This window comes from Sander vitreus, chromosome 8 (genome assembly GCF_031162955.1).
Source record: "Sander vitreus isolate 19-12246 chromosome 8, sanVit1, whole genome shotgun sequence".
Lineage (NCBI taxonomy): Eukaryota > Metazoa > Chordata > Actinopteri > Perciformes > Percidae > Sander > Sander vitreus.
The window spans coordinates 18401663-18421189 of NC_135862.1; the positions used below are offsets into that span (position 1 = coordinate 18401663).

A 19527-nucleotide genomic window follows, 5' to 3' on the forward strand; every position below is an offset into this window, starting at 1 on the left:
AAGTAGAAATTACATTTGTATAGTACCTTTCATAGAAAAAAGGCAGCACAAAGTGATTTAATAATACAGTAGCTCGGTATAATGGGTCCTGGTTTAATGCATATTTACTATATCTGGTAAATAGGCTGTAAATATGATAGGCCTATTACATCATTAAATGATATCATAATATTTACAGTCTATGATCTGGTAACATATCGCTGCTGTTTGGTGGACAATAGGAAGCAACTGAACTCCAGACAAGACTTATAATACACCCATGCTCCAGACGCACCAGCCTCTGATTCGCTGGTTGGCTGGGTCCTGTCAAACGCGGAAGTGACGTAAAAAGCAGGACACTGGTATTTATTTACAGACGAGCGCGGCGTCAACTGCATGCATTCATCTGTGAAAGTCCCCCGCGACACACGGGCTGCCACCCTAAATATCAGAGTCATGGCGCCCTTGTCTTTGCCCCTGTCTCTTCTGAAGCACAAGAACTGTCTGCAGAAGGCGAATATTTTCTGTAATGTATTACAGACTTTACACCACCGGCCATTCACACCTCGCTTATGGAAACGGAATTTTGGTGCGGTAGCCCATGGAGTCGGTCAACTTCTGTCACAACAACCCAGAGCCAAAAGCTACGCAGCATCTGTTTGTAGTAGCTCTTCAGACGGTCAGGACATGCCAGAGAGGCTGTGGTCTGTTTACAATGAGACCAAAAGGCAGACTGAAGGTATGGACACTGATAAAACAGCAGCATTCCATTAATATTATACAGCACTGCGGTAAATACAAAACTGTTGTTGCCTTATAACCCTGTTATGACTAATTTTTCCGGCAGACTAATGCACCGACCAGTTCTACAGCCTCACATTTAGCAGCATTTCAAACGAAAAACGCCTCCTGAACATACCGTGGGCTTGACACATTGTAGTAATAGGCTATGATACTTTATACACCTGTAAAATATAATGCAACTCAAGATTTACCTCCAATATCTTATTTATTATTATTTAGGGATCAACCGATAACCAATATTTTTAACCGATATGCATTTACAGTGAAAATAAAAATGTGTTTAAATGCTATAAGCAATTATTTAATAAATTAGAAATGTTCAACATAATACCCAGTAAAAGATAGTCAGATAGTTTTGTGGGACATTAAGTCAGACTCAGTGGTGAGTGAAACTGAAGCAGAGGGACAGACACAGAGCTGTAGCAGAGCCAAAGTAACACACTTTTTTATTAATTAACTTTATCAGTTATCAGGCAATAAAATGCTGATACAGATCATCTGCGAACTGCCAAAAATCGGCCCGATAATCGGCCAGGACTGATAATCTGTTAATCCTGGATTATGCATATTTAATGCATGCATCTGGTAACATTTTGCAAATCAAAAGCCTTTATCCACCACCTTCAAGACAGTTGTACTTCTGTCCTAAGATGTGCCATATCGATAAATAATGTTCCCAGATGGAAGGAAACAGCAAAATAACCTCATTCTCTCCTCTTAGGTTTGATCACAGCCGTTTCTGCCAACTCAGTTAACCCTGACACCATTTTTGCAAACAATGAGATGAGCCTGCGGGACACAGAGATCTATGGCTTCGACTATGACTACACCCTGGCGTTCTACTCCAGGAACCTCCACACCCTCATCTTCAACATAGCACGGGATATTCTCATCACTAACCACAGGGTGTGTGACCAGCGTGACCCTTTAAAGCCTGGCAATTTAAACTTATTTTTCCCCCAGATACAGACAAGATCATTCTTCTCAGCTGTAATTGATTCGTAAAATAATTGAACTACACACAAAATGTAAAAATAAGATAAAAAAAAAAAAATAATAGTGTCACTCTGCCAAGCATACTTTATATATCCCTCGAGGGGAAATTCACACACATACTTGTGTATGTGTGTGAAGTTCCCCCCACAGGACCTATGGAGAGATGTCAGAGCAAGGGGGCTGTCTCATAGGATGGCACCCCGCGCATTTGGGGGTTCAGTGCCTTGCTCAACCTTGGTAGTGCCCAGGAGGAAAACTGGCACATCTGAAAGCTACCAGTTCACACTACATACTTCGGAATGGGATTTGAACTGGTGGTTTCCAAGCCAAGTCACTACAGACTGAGCTACTGCCACCCCAAGTTAGAGTGCTTTGATAATAGGCAGTATAATCACCCCACATTTAAGGTTGAAACTGGGCTACAACTGAGTTGCACCATCCAGCACTGTTTTTACCTACATAGGTGGATCTGGGCCTTGTGGTGTACTCCATTGCAATCCAATTGTTTTATGATTCAGTCTAATGCCCTGTTTTGTTGTCACTGCAAATCTTATACCAATTTTTGATTTTCTTTTATATTAGTATCCAGAGGGTCTGCTAAATTATGAGTATATTCCTAATTTTGCTGTCAGAGGACTTCACTATGATGTTCAGAAGGTGAGAAGGTCTTTCCTTATCTAACTCAAAAACTATACATTTTATATTTTAGGCTTATTGGTTATTCATGATCATTTTTGTGGACATATTTAATGACTTAAAACAGGGACTGCTGATGAAGATAGATGCTTTTCACTACATCCAGTTGGGAACTGTATACAGGTATATGTGCACTGTGTTACTTCTCACATCAGGGTAGTGGGTAATAACTAATACACTGAGAACACTGTGTGGGTATAACATGCGTTTCTCATCAGGGTACATATTTAGACAGTTAAAGGCAATCATTCAACATTTCAGACTACACATCTTACAGCTTTTCTGGAGTTTATCATAACTTTTAGGAAGTTGCACATGCTACAAATGACATTAGTATGAATTCTATTAATGTCAAAGGATTTGATATTTTGTGTTTCTTCTACAGGGGTCTTCATCCAGTTCCTGATGAGGAAGTAATTGCCATGTATGACGGTTGTCATGTACCTCTGGAGAACATGAGCGACTTCTATGGCAAGGTAATGATCATTTCCTATCTTATCTATGACAAGATGGATGCTACAGAAATAAAAACAACAGAATATAATGACATTTATCACTGTCCTGCAGAGTTCCCATGGCCACACCATGAAACAGTTCATGGACATATTCTCCCTACCTGAGATGAGCCTCTTGTCCTGTGTCAATGACTTCTTCATGAGGCACAATATCGACTATGAGCCAGTGCATCTCTACAAAGACGTAAAGGTGAAATATCTTATTATTTGTCTACTGTCTTTGATCAATGCTTTGGGAAACTTGGCATACAATAATTGCAAAATCTCATTATTGTATCACCCATGGGTCAATGTGTGTAGAGACATTAAATCCAGCCATATGTACATGCTCAGATGATAGATATATAGATATAGATGCTCAAGCCATTCGATCCCATCTTAATTTTAGCTCTGAAAACGGTGTCTAATTTTAGTTGAGTAAGCCCGCCTCCAGCCATCTGCGTCTGTTCTCTGGTGGCTCTGTTGCGTCAAAGGGAGAGGGGAGAGAAATCAGCGCTGCGTCTCCCTTTGAGGGCAGCTGTCATGCTGGTCCTGTCTATTCTGTCAAACACTGTAGCGTGTTTGACAGATCACTGTCATTAAAAACCCTCACACACGCTCTTATTTCCATGAGTGCCTCTTATATGTTTTCAAGGACACCCCGCTAAATCTTTTTTCCTGCTGAGCCTGATTTATTATTCAGCATTAATCCTGTTTTTTTGCTCGCTTTCCTTTGACTTTTGTGTACATCAAATAATCTTTGTGTATGATAAACTTCCTTTAAATGTGCGACTTTGCAATTTTCTTTTGCATTATTTACTCTTTCACTGATTCAAAAGCACAGGTTACACTTTTGAAAATGTGGTGCAAACTTACTCACTATGTCACCAAAGTAACTAAACTCCAGGATCTGCTTTCTTCATATTGAATTTGTATTCTTTGTGCTTCCAAGTCAACAGTTTATATTCAGAGCAAAGTGTTGCTACTGGAGCTGAATGCTAACATCGTGTCACTGAAGTCATGACTTCCTGGCTGAGGACTGTTTACTATTTCCTCTTCACAGGAAGCCATTAGAGATGTCCACGTCAAGGGCATTATGTACCGAGCCGTGGAGGCAGATATTGGTAATGTTCTTTGATTTATATTACTTTGTTCGAGATAAAAGCAATTGTGCTTAGTTGTTGTCAAGACATAAACAATTAATTTAGAAATAATGAGGATGTGATATAGAAATAAAAAGCAGTTTTGTCTGTGAAAATTAAATCAGCAGCACCCACCTTCCACCCTCTCTCTCTTTTCCCATTTCCCAGAGAAATACATTTGCTATGGTGAGCAAAGCCACGCCGTGCTGAAGAAGCTGTCAGAGCATGGAAAAAAGATGTTCCTCATTACCAACAGCCCATTTGACTTTGTGTAAGTGTGAGCAAACAGAGTGCAAGTAGTTGTTGCTGTGATTAATAAAACATGTCTTTTATCAGTGTACTAATATTAAATGGGTGCCACTGTATAATGCCTTAACTTCCACACATCAAAAGGCTTTCCATTTGTCATTCAAGTCATTGACCATGACCCTTTTTTGAAGTCAGGCTTGACTGTACAAAATGACTTGCTATGCATATCCAACCTAAAAAGGCTTCCCAGAAGTCAAAAACATTAAACCTGTGTCCTTTTTACCAATGCAATGTTTCAACCTTGACGTCCTCCCAGATCTATATTAGTACTAACATAGTACGAGATGGACATTTTATTGCTGGTGAATCGCTGAGCCCTCAAGTCTTTTTTTATAGTACCTTTCTGATGAGCTTTAAAATGTTGCTGACTAAGCGGTCCTGTCACAAATCAAAGCCTAAAAATGCCAAAAAAAATCATCTTAAAAAAAATGTTGCTGACAATGTGAATCTTTGTCCTTCTCAGGGACCGAGGAATGAACTACATTGTTGGGAAGGACTGGCAGGACCTGTTTGATGTTGTGATCGTTCAGGCCGACAAACCTGGTTTCTTTAATGACAGGAGAAAGTAAGTGCGTCTGTGGCTTATACTACGTCCATGCTGTGCCTCTTTTATCCCACTAGGGGCCTCACTGGGCCACACTTCCAGCAGTTACCAGTAGTGTATGTTTGTTTGGGAGCTGCCAATATTGGCTAAGATGTGTCTTGTGTATTTTTCCCTAGACCTTTCAGGCGAGTGACAGACAAAGGTGCATTACTGTGGGACAGAATTCACAAGTTGGAAAAAGGAAAGATCTACAAACAGGTGTTGTGCCATTCATGCCAGTTTAAAATTCCTGAAAAATGTCTCCTGAATACACCTTATGAAATACATGTTTCATTATTTTTTAAACATGTGTTTGATCTCTATAGGGAAACCTTTACGAGTTCCTGAGACTCACAGGCTGGACAGGATCCAAAGTGCTCTACTTTGGTGATCACATCTACAGTGACTTGGCAGTAAGCAGCATCCAGGCATATTTACAACAAATGACCCATTATAACTACACAAAACACTGTTTTTTGAAAGATTAGAAGGGGACCCTGCTTTGACCATGCCCAATTTAAGATAAGTGTGTTTCTCCTGAATTCAAAGTGCTGACGCTAATCTTTATATGCAACAGTCTAAATCTTAATGTTCTGTTAGAAGAAGCACATAAGGAGATGCTGAGTAAATGATTGAAGCAAAACAAAGATACTTAAATAACTGGGTTAAGAATGTAATTCTTCATGCATTAAACCGCAGTTAAGTAGCTCTGCATTGGGTTTGGTTGACAGGTATTTTAGTCAGTGTCTTATCAAACCTATCAAATCTACAGCAGTGATGCACTGCACCTTTTATACCTGTAACCTAGCAACCTGCCAACCGCTGCCCCTCAAACTAGCATCAGTTGTTTTTACAATGAGTTATGACTTAGATATATGTGTCTGATCAGCTGTAAATGATGGTAATTAAATACAGATGCCTTCCTGGTGTCAGGCAGCCAGCTGTCAAACATGTCAACTTGTTTATTTAGAAAGATGGAACATGGCTTACAGCCAGCCTCTCTGGCTGTAGGATGAGATTGTTACTGCAAGTGGACAGAAGCATCTCTGAGTTACTAAGGACTTACAGGGGAGGTAGGGATGGAGCAATATTTTATTTCTGCTTTATGCAGTTTTATTAAAGAAACCCAAAAAGTTTTCTCACTTTCCTGGATCCATTTTAGCACAGTTTGTCAGTGGCCTGTCTTACATACTTCTTACTTACTGATACAAGGCTTAACTGACCTGGGCTCGTAGAACAACAAAACACAGCTACTAAAGGCTAAACTATTTTTTTTGTTAGTATTTACAAAAGTTGTGTTGTTTTGTCTAGGGCTGTGACAGTATAGTTTTTTAACTGCGGGTAACCGCAACCCCCTTACGAGAGTAGCGTAAGTTAGAGCGAGAATGGCAGGATGCCTTAAGTGAGTGACGTCAGCGCCCGTGTGGTCGCACAAGGAGAGCGAGCGGTAACGGAGAGTAGCGTATGAGTGCCGCTGTGAGGAAAAGAGAGAGGAAAAAGAGAAAGCAAAGTTGATGTAAAGTGAGTTAAAAGTGAACAATAAAACAACAAGCTAGAGCTTCTCAAGACACTGTGGCTTTATTTATAGTCAATACTGCCGGTAAAGTGAATGGCGTTACCCCCAAAAAAACATCGCCTTAAACCTTACAACATATGTTTCAGCCATAGACTGTAAAGATGGCAGCACAGTGTTTCAATTTCAGCTCAATGTAAGAGTCTTTGCTGTCATTTAGGGCCACAATGGTTTCTCTCACCACGGTATTGCGGTAATGCGGTAACCGTCCCAGCCCTAGTTGTGTCACATGTCAGTACTTTGGCGCTAACTACATTAACTGAAAGACCTGTCGAAACACACTTCCATTTTACAGGGTTTCCGCGGGGTCTTAAAGAGTCTAAAAAAGTCAAACATTTCCAAATAAAAAATGTAGGCCTTAAAAAGTCTTAAATTCGTGTTGTGTAGCTCTTAAATAATTTTCAACAGGTCTTAATTTTCCTAAGTCCATATAACGCTACCTCTAATTCTCATTGAAATGTTCCCGCAGCACTTTAGAATGTTTTTTTTATTCTGTGGGGTTGTAGTTCTTTCTGTCGCTAGTCCAAATATAATTCACTGTATTACGAGTACAAATGAGACCAACATGCAACTTATTTTGCAGCCAATCTAGACACCAGTCCTATAATGCCAACAAGGACATCTGGGAATTGTTTCAGACAATGTTTCTGGAATCTGACTTTTTTTTTTTATGTCGTGATATAGGTCTTACATTTTATTAATCATGGTCTTAAAAAGTCTTAAATTTGATTTGATGAAACCTGTACAAACCCTGGTTTTAATTATTGCTGTTTGCACTGGTACAGCCTTTACTTGAGCTTTAGGCGCAACATAACTGCAACCAATTTCAATAAAAAAAAAAATCATCTTATTAGTACAACAGCATTGATTGTGTATTGGGCTATTAGCATTTCTAAATACATCCAAGTAAGCAACACTAGGCCTAGTGTGACTGTGAAGTCATACCGATCTAGTGTGGCATTGCAGTTGTGCTGCTGACGTGCCGTTTGCTACATAGCCAGTATATACAAGGTTTATTTTTTATAGCTGTCTCAACAGGTAATCATAAATGTATGACACAGTGGTATAACAGCAACAATACACTCAAATTCAGGCTGTAATGTATGATATGTACTTTAAGCCTGCAACTCCAGTGTATTGTTTATAGCACTCCCTTTTTATTGCTTAATTCCTGCATGTAAAAACATGATTCAGACACCAACACAAACAGGTAAATTCCTAAATTATTGACAATTCTGGTCCGTGTTGCAGGATCTAACACTGAAACATGGCTGGAGGACAGGCGCCATCATCCCTGAGCTGAGGAAGGAGATCAAGATCATGAACACAGAGCAGTACGTGCACATGATGGCCTGGTTACAGGCACTGACTGGACTTATTGAACAGATGCAGGTTAGGAGACTCATAAAGACGTTTGTGTTTTTCCCTTTTTGCCTCTATCCTCAATCGGTGTGCTTAACTTCTTTGCACTGCTCCCAAACAGGTACATAGGGATCCAACATCTCAAGTTGTCGTTGAGGAGTGGATCAGAGAAAGAGAAGCCATGAGGTAACGGAGATAGTTACTTCAGCAATCAAGAGCAGCTTTGATCATTTATTGAGATCTTGTAGAACTGATCGAACTGTATCTTGATGGTATGAATGTTTTCATGGCAGGTCACAGACAAAGGACATCTTCAACCCTCAATTTGGGAGTCTGTTCCGGACATACCACAACCCCACATACTTCTCACGCCGACTCTCACGCTTTGCTGACATCTACATGGCCTCCATCAGCTGCCTGCTCAACTATGACTTCCAGCACACCTTTTTCCCTCGCCGTACTCCCCTGCAGCATGAGTCCCCCTTCTGGCCTGAACACAGTCCTACTGGTATTAGCGTCACCTCACAGCTCAGCAGGACCAAAGCAGAGTCCGATTAGAGAGAGAGAGAGAGAGAGAGAGAGAGAGAGAGAGAGAGTTAAAAAATAAAGACTAGGATTGGATAATCTAAATTGCTGATTTAATTAGTATTTGTTAGGTTTTAAGATATGGCATTTTAGAAGATGCATGCAACATTTTAAGATATGTAAAAACTGGTAATGTTTATTAAGCATAAAAGTACTTAGTTACATCCTCTCAAAGAATTCAGTCCTAAAGAGGACCAGGACACATGACTGAAAGAGCATGTTGACGTTTTAATTTAAAACATGGACACCTTGTATTTTATATTTTTATCACAAATACTTTGATTCATTGAATGCACTGATTGTTGTGAAAGTATGCAAACATGCTGCATGCTGCACAGTCTAAAGAATAGGGGGCAGTCACACATCATGTCTATCATAGATCTGGTATCAATTGTACAAGATTATCTTTACTTTTTCTATCATTTGCATCTTTAAAAAAAATAATAGACTGTCAGTAAAATGGGAATACTCAGATGTGACATTTACATTACAAACTCTGTTGCCTTAATGTATTTTTCACATTAATCCAATGCGTATATTTTTGTAGTAGCCTAATGTAATATATGGTAATCTATCTTTTTTTAAATTGTGCATTTTACTCATTTTCATTTTGAGCTGTACAATGTGATACACACTGCACATTTATGTTCTAAGGTCTTTGTAATCAATTGTCTGAACCAGTTCCACACAACACAGCCTGTATACTGTATGTCTTATTTTAGCACATGAGAAATGTCCGTTTGTCAGCAAAAAATAGAGCATTGTTGCTATATTTAGCATTTAGCAACTGTTGCTATTTGACTTTCATGGGTTTGACACTTCTGCAGAAAATGCATGAAATGTTTTCACAAGTGCTCGAACGAAGACTTGAGATGAATATATTTGATGTATAATCTGAAAAAAGGGAATTCTTAAATACCAGTGGCCAAAACCTCATGGTTTATTTGCATTTCTGTAGTAGTTAGTAAATATGTGTTGAAGTGTTTTCTTATTTCACTATTTATCCATCTTCATCCGCTTATCCGGGGTCGGGTCGCGGGGGTAGCAGCTCCAGCAGGGGACCCCAAACTTCCCTTTCCCGGGCCACATTAACCAGCTCCGACTGGGGGATCCCGAGGCGTTCCCAGGCCAGGTTAGAGATATAATCCCTCCACCTAGTCCTGGGTCTCCCCCGAGGCCTCCTCCCAGCTGGACGTGCCTGGAACACCTCCCTAGGGAGGCGCCCAGGGGGCATCCTTACCAGATGCCCGAACCACCTCAACTGGCTCCTTTCGACGCAAAGGAGCAGCGGCTCTACTCCGAGCTCCTCACGGATAACTGAGCTTCTCACCCTATCTCTAAGGGAGACGCCAGCTACCCTCCTGAGGAAACCCATTTCGACGCTTGTACCCTGGATCTTGTTCTTTCGGTCATGACCCAGCCTTCATGACCATAGGTGAGGGTAGGAACAAAACTGACCAGTAGATTGAGAGCTTTGCCTTCTGGCTTAGCTCTCTTTTCGTCACAACGGTGCGATAAATTGAATGTAATACCGCACCTGCTGTGCCGATTCTCCGACCAATCTCCCGCTCCATTGTCCCCTCACTCGCGAACAAGACCCCAAGGTACTTGAACTCCTTCACTTGGGGTAAGGACTCATTCCCTACCTGGAGAAGGCACTCCATCGGTTTCCTGCTGAGAACCATGGCCTCCGATTTAGAGGTGCTGATCCTCATCCCAGCCGCTTCACACTCGGCTGCGAACCCGATCCAGTGAGTGCTGAAGGTCACAGGCCGATGATGCCATCAGGACCACATCATCTGCAAAAGCAGCGACGAGATCCCCAGCCCACCGAACTGCAACCCCTCTCCACCCCGACTACGCCTCGATATCCTGTCCATAAATACTACAAACAGGATTGGTGACAAAGCGCAGCTCTGGCGGAGGCCAACTCTCACCTGAAACGAGTCCGACTTACTGCCGAGAACCCGGACACAGCTTTCGCTTTGGTCAGTACGGAGATTGGATGGCCCTGAGAAGGGACCCCCTCACCCCGTACTCCCGCAGCACCTCCCACAGTATCTCCCGGGGCACCCGGTCATACGCCTTCTCCAGATCCACAAAACACATGTAGACTGGTTGGGCATACTCCCAGGCTCCCTCCAGGATCCTTGCGAGAGTAAAGATCTGGTCCGTTGTTCCACGACCAGGACGGAATCCGCATTGTTCCTCTTCAACCTGAGATTCGACTATCGACCGAACCCTCCTTTCCAGCACCTTGGAGTAGACTTTACCGGGAGGCTGAGAAGTGTGATACCCCTGTAATTGGCACACACCCTCTGGTCCCCCTTTTTAAAAAGGGGAACCACCACCCCGGTCTGCCACTCCTTAGGCACCGTCCCAGACTTCCACGCAATGTTGAAGAGGCGTGTCAACCAAGACAACCCCTCCACACCCAGAGCTTTAAGCATTTCTGGACGGATCTCATCAATTCCTGGGGCTTTGCCACTGTGGAGTTGTTTAACTACCTCAGCAACCTCCACCAGGGAAATTGATGCCAATCCCCCCCTCATCCTCCAGCTCTGCCTCTACCATAGAGGGGCGATTAGTCGGATTTAGGAGTTCCTCAAAGTGCTCCTTCCACCGCCCTATTACCTCCTCAGTTGAGGTCAACAGCGTCCCCATCCTTACTGTACACAGCTTGGATGGTTCCCGCTTCCCTCCTGAGGTGGCGAACGGTTTTCCAGAAGTACCTTGGTGCCGACCGAAAGTCCTTCTCCATGTCTTCTCCCGAAACTTCTCCCACACACGCTGCTTTGCCTCTTTCACGGCAGAGGCTGCAGCCCTTCGGGCCCTTCGGTACCTTGCAACTGCCTCCGGAGTCGTCTGGGATAACATATCCCAGAAAGACTCCTTCTTCAGTCGGACGGCTTCCCTGACCACCGGTGTCCACCACGGTGTTCGTGGGTTACGCCCCTTGAGGCACCTAAGACCCTAAGACCACAGCTCTCACCGCAGCTTCAGCAATGGAAACTTTGTTTCTTTGTAGGGGCATTGTCCACTCGGGTTCAATGCCCCCAGCCTCCACAGGGATGCACGAAAAGCTCCGCCGGAGGTGTGAGTTGAAAGTCTGTCGGACAGGGGCCTCCTCCAGACGTTCCCACTTACCCGCACTACCCGCTTGGGCTTACCAGGTCTGTTCAGAGTCTTCCCCACCCCTGACCCAACTCACCACCAGATGGTGATCGGTTGACAGCTCCGCCCTCTCTTCACTCCGAGTGTCCAAAACATACGGCCTCAGATCAGATGAAACGATTATAAAATCGATCATTGACCTTTGGCCTAGGGTGCTCTGGGTACCAAGTACACTTATGAGCATCCCTATGTTCGAACATGGTGTTCAAGTTATAGACAATCCATGACTAGCACAGAAGTCCAACAACAAACAACCACTCTGGTTTAGATCAGGGAAGGCCGTTCCTCCCAATCACGCCTCTCCATGTGTCTCCATCATTACCCACGTGCGCGTTGAAGTCCCCCCAGCAGAACTATGGAGTCCCCGACTGGAGCCCCATGCAGGACTCCACTCAAGGTCTCCAAGAAGGCCGAATACTCGAACTCTTGTTCGGTGCATATGCACAAACAACAGTCAGAGTTTTTCCCCCCACAACCCGCAGGCGTAGGGAGGCGACCCTCTCGTCCACCGGGTTAAACTCCAACGTAGTGGCGCTCAGCCGGGGGCTTGTGAGTATCCCCACACCCGCCCGGCGCCTCACACCCTGGGCAACTCCCGGAGAAGAAAAGAGTCCAACCCTCTATCCAGGAGTATGGTTCCAGAACCAAGACTGTGCGTAGAGGTAAGCCCCACCAGATCTAACCGGTAGCGCTCCACCTCCCGCACAAGTTCCGGCTCCTTCCCCCACAGAGAGGCGACATTCCACGTCCCCAGAGCCAGCCTCTGCTGCCCGGGTCTGGTCCGTCGAGGCCCCTGACCTTCACTGCCACCCATGTGGCAGCGCACCCAACCCCAGCGGTTCCTCCCACAGGTGGTGGGCCCATGGGATGGAGAGATGTCCGCCACGTAGCTTTTTCGGGCTGTGCCCGGCCGGGCTCCGTGGCAAACCCGGCCACCAGACGCTCGCTGACGAGCCCTCCATCTGGGCCTGGCTCCAGACGGGGGCCCCGGGCTTCCTCCGGGCAGGGTCACTTCATCCCTTCCTCGATGTTTCATAGGATTTTTGAACTATTTATTAAAATACAAATGCTTTATGATCCGAGCCAAGTGCTTATATCATGAATTTAAAGCAAATTGATATGGCTGGATAATTGTTATGTAATTAGCAGGTACTTTGTTGTCGGCCTTGAATATGTATCCATTTGCATACTATGCTATTTTTTCCTTCTCTGTCAGTTGTATTTAAACAACAAATAAAAGGAAGAAACATTTTATAATTTGAAAATTAGTTTTCAGGACTAATTCATCCATCCTTTATATCCCTCAACTTTCCAATTACCATTATAGCAGTGGGGTTATTAGGATTAATCCATTCAAATCGTGTTACAGACCAATTTCCCATATTGTATTTGGGGCAATTGTCTATCAGGCAGGTGCACAATTTGATCCGAGCTGAGTGGTTTAACAGGGATCAGAAATGATAAGATCGATGACGCTGTGTCCTCTTGACTGTCCATGGGTTCAGTGTCTGCCCTCACAGTTGTTTCACCAAAGCTGGACTTCATTTAGGCGCCATGGACAGCAACAGCAGCTCTGGCTCTCATCCATCCATCTACGCCGAGGTGGTGGCTATTACGCCCACCATCTTCCCTCGGGTGGGCTACAGTATAATTTCTTTCCTCATGTTCATCAACACATTGTTAACAGTTTTTAACAATTGTCTCGTCATAACCGTGATGCTGAGGAACCCGTCTCTACTCCAGCCTACAACCGTTTTCCTCAGCCTTGCGGTGTCTGACCTCATGATAGGCCTGTGTGGATCCCTGGTCGTCACCATCACTAACTACCACGGCTTTTTCTTTATTGGCGACACAGCCTGCGTGTTTCAAGGATTTGCAGTAAATTATTTTGGTAAGTGAAGTTGTGATAGAGCAGTTTATGTTGTATAGACTTTTTGAGAGCAATTGTGTTTTCTTTGTGCCTTGAGGTCTGTCATTATAAAACACAAACATAATTGTAAGCTAAAATATTGATCCTATTGTTTCACTGCACTTAATCTCAGAATGTATTGTGGCTTTATACACATTTATATAGGCCTCTGTTTGATGCTTTTTGAAAATGTCTCTTAATACTGTTATCAGATTTACAAAAGTCATGTTTATTTCTTGGGAAAAAAATTGTTTTGCTGACTTGAAGTTTATTCGTTGGACACAAACTGTAATTCAAATTACACTTGGGTACACCACGATTTTCTCAGTTGATGGAGTTTGCTCAGTTGTTCTGGAGATATTGGAGATGCTCGCTATGACAACTGAACAAGCTCCATACCCTGAGAAAGACCATGAGGTCCAGTTAAAATGTCCAGAAAAAGCTAGTAAGTGGACCTTTAGCTGACGTTTTTGTTTTGTTCATTTATTTCCCTTTCCTAGGTTTGGTGTCTCTCTGCACTCTGGCCCTGCTAGCCTACGAGCGGTACAACTTGGTGTGTAAGCCGAGAGCTGGTCTAAAGCTGAGCATGCGGAGAAGCATCGCCGGGCTGCTATTTGTCTGGATCTTCTGCTTGTTTTGGGCGGTGGCTCCGTTATTCGGCTGGAGCTCATATGGACCTGAAGGGATCCAGACCTCCTGCTCTCTGGCCTGGGAGAAGAGATCGTGGAACAACTACAGCTATCTCATCTTCTACACACTCCTATGCTTCATTTTCCCTACTATAGTCATCATTTACTGCTACTCCAAAGTGCTCACATCCATGAATAAGGTGGGCTTATGATGGCTTCTGTTTATTACACTTTCACACCATAAGAACTAGGCTAGATTTAAAATGCATACCCCCCATCCTTATCTGTTTGCAATTTACCACCTACAGGACAAATTTTAAAGGACAAATCCGGCGCAAAATGAACCTAGGGGTTAATTACATATGTGTACCCTTCATGTAAAATGTCTTGGGGAAAGCAGTCACGACCAGTCGAACGACGAACGCTGTGCTTGAGCTGTTACTGGTTACTGGTTGAAGGTCTTTTTAATAAACTGTCTGTACACTTACAAAGTTCTCAATGCTTCGGTTTACATGTAGGGACCCTCATTATGCTACCATGGAAGTGTGGTGCTATTTTGAGCCTTGTTAGTGGTATAGAAATTAGATACCGATTCCGATACCTGAACTTGCGTGTCAGCCGATACAACTACCGATCCGATACCAATGTGTCATATATTTTATTATGTTTTAACAACTGTATACTACTATCCCTGTATGGATGTGATATGATTTATATCTTTGTTGTCGGCCTGGCTCAGGTTAAACTCTTTGTGAAACATGAACAAACACAAACACTGAACGCCCCAGAACTTTCTTTTATTCTCCAGTTTGACAGTCAGTTATAACGGAAAAAGAATAAATAAACTACTTTAACGTAGATTTTCTTTAGGGCTTTATTACGTGGTATCAGATCGGTGCATGAATTCCAGTACTTCCCTATACCAGCGTTTTAGGCAGTACCGGGGCTCATCTCTAATAGAAATAGCGATTTCTTTTTACTTTACCCTCTGCCCTGACGACTAGCGTTATAAGCTAATTAGCGGTTTGCGATGAAACTGGTCACATTCGATTAGCATGAAACATATCCCAGAGAACGGTCGACTCTGTACACATATGTAATTAACCTCTAGGTTCAATTTGCACCGGATTTGTCCTATAATGGGTATCAACTTTCCTTTCTACTCGTAGCTGAACAGGAGTGTGGAGCTCCAGGGTGGGCGTTCCAGCCAGAAGGAGAATGATCAAGCCATCAGTATGGTCCTGACCATGATCATAGCTTATTTTGTTTGCTGGCTGCCCTACACGGCGTTGTCAATTGTGGTAGTCGTGGATCCAGAGCTCTACATCCCTCCACTGGTCGCCACTTTGCCCATGTACTTTGCCAAGACCAGCCCTGTCTATAACCCTATCATCTACTTCCTTACCAACAAGCAGGTAAGCAGCTGAAGTGTATATCTGCTATGAAATTGAAATACAAAGGCTGAGTATGCACACAGATAGGCACAAGAAAAAAAGATTTTAATTGGACGTGAAATCAATGCTCATATATTTCCTAAATGTTGTGTCCAACAGTTCCGTGAAGCTGCTCTGGAGGTGCTGTCGTGCGGCCGCTACATTCCCCATGTGCTCCACACTGCCAGTATCAACATGCGCTCCGTCAACTCGCACAGCAAGGTGTTGCCTCTGTGACTTTCTCCAGTGAAAACAAGAAGCTGCCATGGTTGTCAGTGTTTATTGGTGCCCCATCACGGATGCAGTCACACAGACCTGCACATCTACAGGCCCATGTCTCCCAGAGAGGTCTTCACTGTAGCCCAGTGAAAACAGAATCGGCACAGAGACTGTTAACTGATATTGAGAAGGTGGACAAAATAAATACAATCCAATCCATCTGGAAAAAAGTGCTTATTTTGTTAACTTGTTAGGATTATATAAGAGCACGGTTGATTAATCTGAAACTAATTTGTTTTGGCATTTTATTATTTCATTGTATTGCAAGGTATTCCTGTATTTATTGTCCATCCCATTTTTCTAGAACAATAAGAGTATTCAGTAAGATGGTTTTATTTCTGTGACTTGTGACTGTTACATTTTTCATGTTGATGTTTGCAGGTGTGTATTGTACAGTATGCATGTAGGAATTACCCAACCATCCAATATTATGTAAATAAATGAAAATCAATGTCAACAATAGACAGCTCCATCATGTCATCAACACTGACAGTTAGGCCAAATAATCTACAAGTCCTGCCTTTTGCCACCACTCACACTTCCCACACACACATTAGATTGCTGCAGTGTATACAGGCATAATTTCACTCACATTTCACCAGCAGGGGTTGTAGCCAATTCCGTGGTCTGTCCCAGGACCATGGTCTCTGGCAGGGACCAGTGGTTACTGCCACTAGGGGCGCTAAAGACACTGGTCGCGATCAGCTCCTCAGTGGTCTGCCCTGTGGTCCCTGTGGTCTGTGAAGCGGCTTTAGTATTTTCTCCCCTTTCCTGTCGTTTTGGCAGCACTGTTAGCTGGATAAATGTCAGAGATCATAATCTTTTGTCTATAAAACACACTATATCAGATATATTGTGATTATTATTGTTACTATTATTGATTATGAAGATCCGTGTGGTCAGGACCAGCTGGTCTCTGGCACGGACACAGATTACATTTTGCTACCTTGTCGTGGTGGGGAGGCTTGTGTGCCTCCGTGACCCTGAAGACTATACCGGCAGGTACTACCAAGCCAGGCAGTTTTCAGGTTAGAGGCCAGTCTAAAAGCAGCATTGCCATCACCCATTGGCAGTAGGATGATTGGGTGAAGATTGGGCCGATGTATTTGTCATACATATGAATGGTGTTTCTGCCTATGCAAATTAAGACATTCAATAAGTGTGGAGCTCATGTGCATATTCAAATTCATTTCAAAAGAAACTTGTAATACAAAAAAAAGTTACTTTTCATGTATACTTTTACTATGTAAAGTTTTATTGTGGTAGGAGTAAAGGAAAAAATTAAGCCTATTTGGGTGTATTTTGGGCATATTTGATTAGTGTATAGCTCATTTGCATATTCAAATTCATTTTCAAAGAAACTTGTAATACAAACATTTTTATGGGTACTTTCATCGTGTAAAGTTTCATTTTGATAGGAGTAAAGGAAAAAAATTGCCCCATTGGAGTGTATTGTTGCCTGGCCTTATTGACACACATCTCGGATTGATGAGAATTTAACATATTTCCTCAACTAGGATTTCTTAGGACTTTTAGTATGTTGTTCTGGACACCTCATAGAAATGATCTAAGCTGCAAAAAAATATTTTACAATTAGTCTGTCGTAAAACGCTACTTTGCCTGGACTATTTGTGCCAGTAAGAAGCTGGTCATGAACACTGTGCCACTGGTCGCGACCAGTGTCTTTAGCGCCCCTAGTGGTTGTGACCACTGGTCCGTCTTGGCTGGTTCTGACCACATGGATCGTCATAATCAATAATAATAACAATAATAATCATAATATATCTGATATAGTGTGTTTTATAGACAAAAGTTTATGATCTCTGACATTTATCCAGCTAACAGTGCTGCCAAAACGACAGGAAAGGGGAGAAAATACTAAAGCCGCTTCACAGACCACAGGGACCACAGGGCAGACCACTGAGGAGCTGGTCACGACCAGTGTCTTTAGCGCCCCTAGTGGTTGTGACCACTGGTCCGTGCCAGACCACAGAATCGGCTACACATAAGCACCTGTGTGAATATAGGAGTTACTCAGTACAATTATTTATCAGTTGCAGAGAAACTGCAAAACATAATATGTTCTCTCTCGGATTGTGCTGCTGTCCTAATACATACAAATAACATGAGTATATATCAGTTCTGCAAAAACCCACAAAATTAAAAAACATGGGAAATGCACTTGTTAAGTGAGCCTGCTGCACGTCTCACCTTGTGCATTACAATGAGAAGTCAGTCAGGCAGTAAAAGACTTTTTGCCTGGCCTACTCTGTGGTCTGTCAATTTCTTATTTGTATTATTATGTTTACATTTGTGAAGACATTTCAGAAAAGGATGACATAATGATAAAGTCTGAGCATGATTTAAACACAGGATGTTGTGTCTTACATGGCACATGCCTGAGCACAACAACTGCACAACAATGCATCACTGAATAAAGATGAAGTAAGAGGACACAAGTACGAGAGTTGTAACTAGTTGTAGAGTTGGTACTAGCAACTAGGATTGATGAGGATTTAATTCACTCTTCAATAGTTGATGATTTGATCTAAGAGTGACATTTATTGATTTATTTCATTGATATGTTTTTTTTAATTGGTTCATATTTGTTTATGGGGGGCAATTATTTGATTATATTTATTAAACTATGATTAATATTAATTAATGATTCTGTTACAAGAAACCTTGCAATCTATCCTTATTTTTCCAAAAAACAATTCTCCCGTGCCTGGTTTCCTCCAGACATGACGCTAAGAATTGATTCCAATCAGCCAACATCTTGTTTCTCAGAGTCTTTAGGAGCTTTGTTTTTGCGAACTCCAAACAGGTTGTCATGTCTTTCAAAGTGTTTAAAGACTCTATTTGTCCATTGTTTACTTACTAAAGAAACACGACAATGTATAAAAGGCTCCATTACCTTGCATCTCACGTTATGGCCCTGTAGCAGCTGTTTTCTTAAAAATAGGCAAACGATTGCGTCATGACCACGCAACTTTCTGTCGCACAGTAGAGAATTAACCGTATAGTACAGGAGAAGCTCGCAGGCAATCGGGGGGCCGTGTCGTGGAGCCATACAGTCAAGGGAGAAGCCCAAAGAGAGTCCCTGAAAGTATAATATATAGTATGAAAATATTTCAACAACTGCTCCTACGCTCATGGACAGCTCCTATACTTACGCTCTCCATCTCTGCAAGATTCGGAATGATTGAGATTTCTCTTGGCATTTCTCTCTTTCTCTTGGAAAGTCTTCTGGTGGCACTAGAGGCTACCAGAAGACTTACAACTTTCAGACAGGTTGCTCACATCACATCTACGTCGTCAAGCTCAGTTTGAGGCTGTGCAGCAGCTGGAAAAGTGGAGGAGAGGCTTCCGTCTGGCCACTCTGCCATAAAGCCCATTTCGGTAAAGTGTTGCAGTGATGGTTAGCCTTCTGGAAGATTCTCTTATTTCCCCTATGGAGCTCAGCCAGAGTGACCATTTCGGTTCTTGGTTGGTCACCTCTCTTAACAAGGCTCTTCTTCCCCAATTGCTCAGTTTGGCCAGGCAGCCAGCGCTAGGAAAAGTCCAGGATGTTCCAAAC

The 19527-nt window shown here is 42.8% G+C and overlaps 2 protein-coding genes across 2 annotated transcripts; both read left to right on the forward strand.

Annotated features, from left to right (window-relative positions):
* The first annotated feature begins 325 nt into the window (after positions 1-325).
* On the forward strand, positions 326-8529 carry nt5dc3 (5'-nucleotidase domain containing 3). Its single transcript, XM_078257281.1, has 14 exons — positions 326-718; positions 1505-1689; positions 2362-2436; positions 2543-2598; positions 2861-2951; positions 3043-3180; positions 4033-4093; positions 4280-4382; positions 4884-4985; positions 5141-5222; positions 5330-5416; positions 7828-7968; positions 8060-8124; positions 8232-8529. Exons 1-14 carry the CDS (start codon positions 376-378, stop codon positions 8494-8496), a joined length of 1794 nt encoding a protein of 597 aa, XP_078113407.1. The 5' UTR covers positions 326-375; the 3' UTR covers positions 8497-8529.
* Positions 8530-13251: 4722 nt separating this feature from the next.
* On the forward strand, positions 13252-16076 carry parietopsin. Its single transcript, XM_078256095.1, has 4 exons — positions 13252-13588; positions 14107-14435; positions 15405-15650; positions 15789-16076. The coding sequence occupies exons 1-4, from the start codon at positions 13252-13254 to the stop codon at positions 15903-15905; spliced, it is 1029 nt and encodes a 342-aa protein (XP_078112221.1). The 3' UTR covers positions 15906-16076.
* Positions 16077-19527: the final 3451 nt, after the last annotated feature.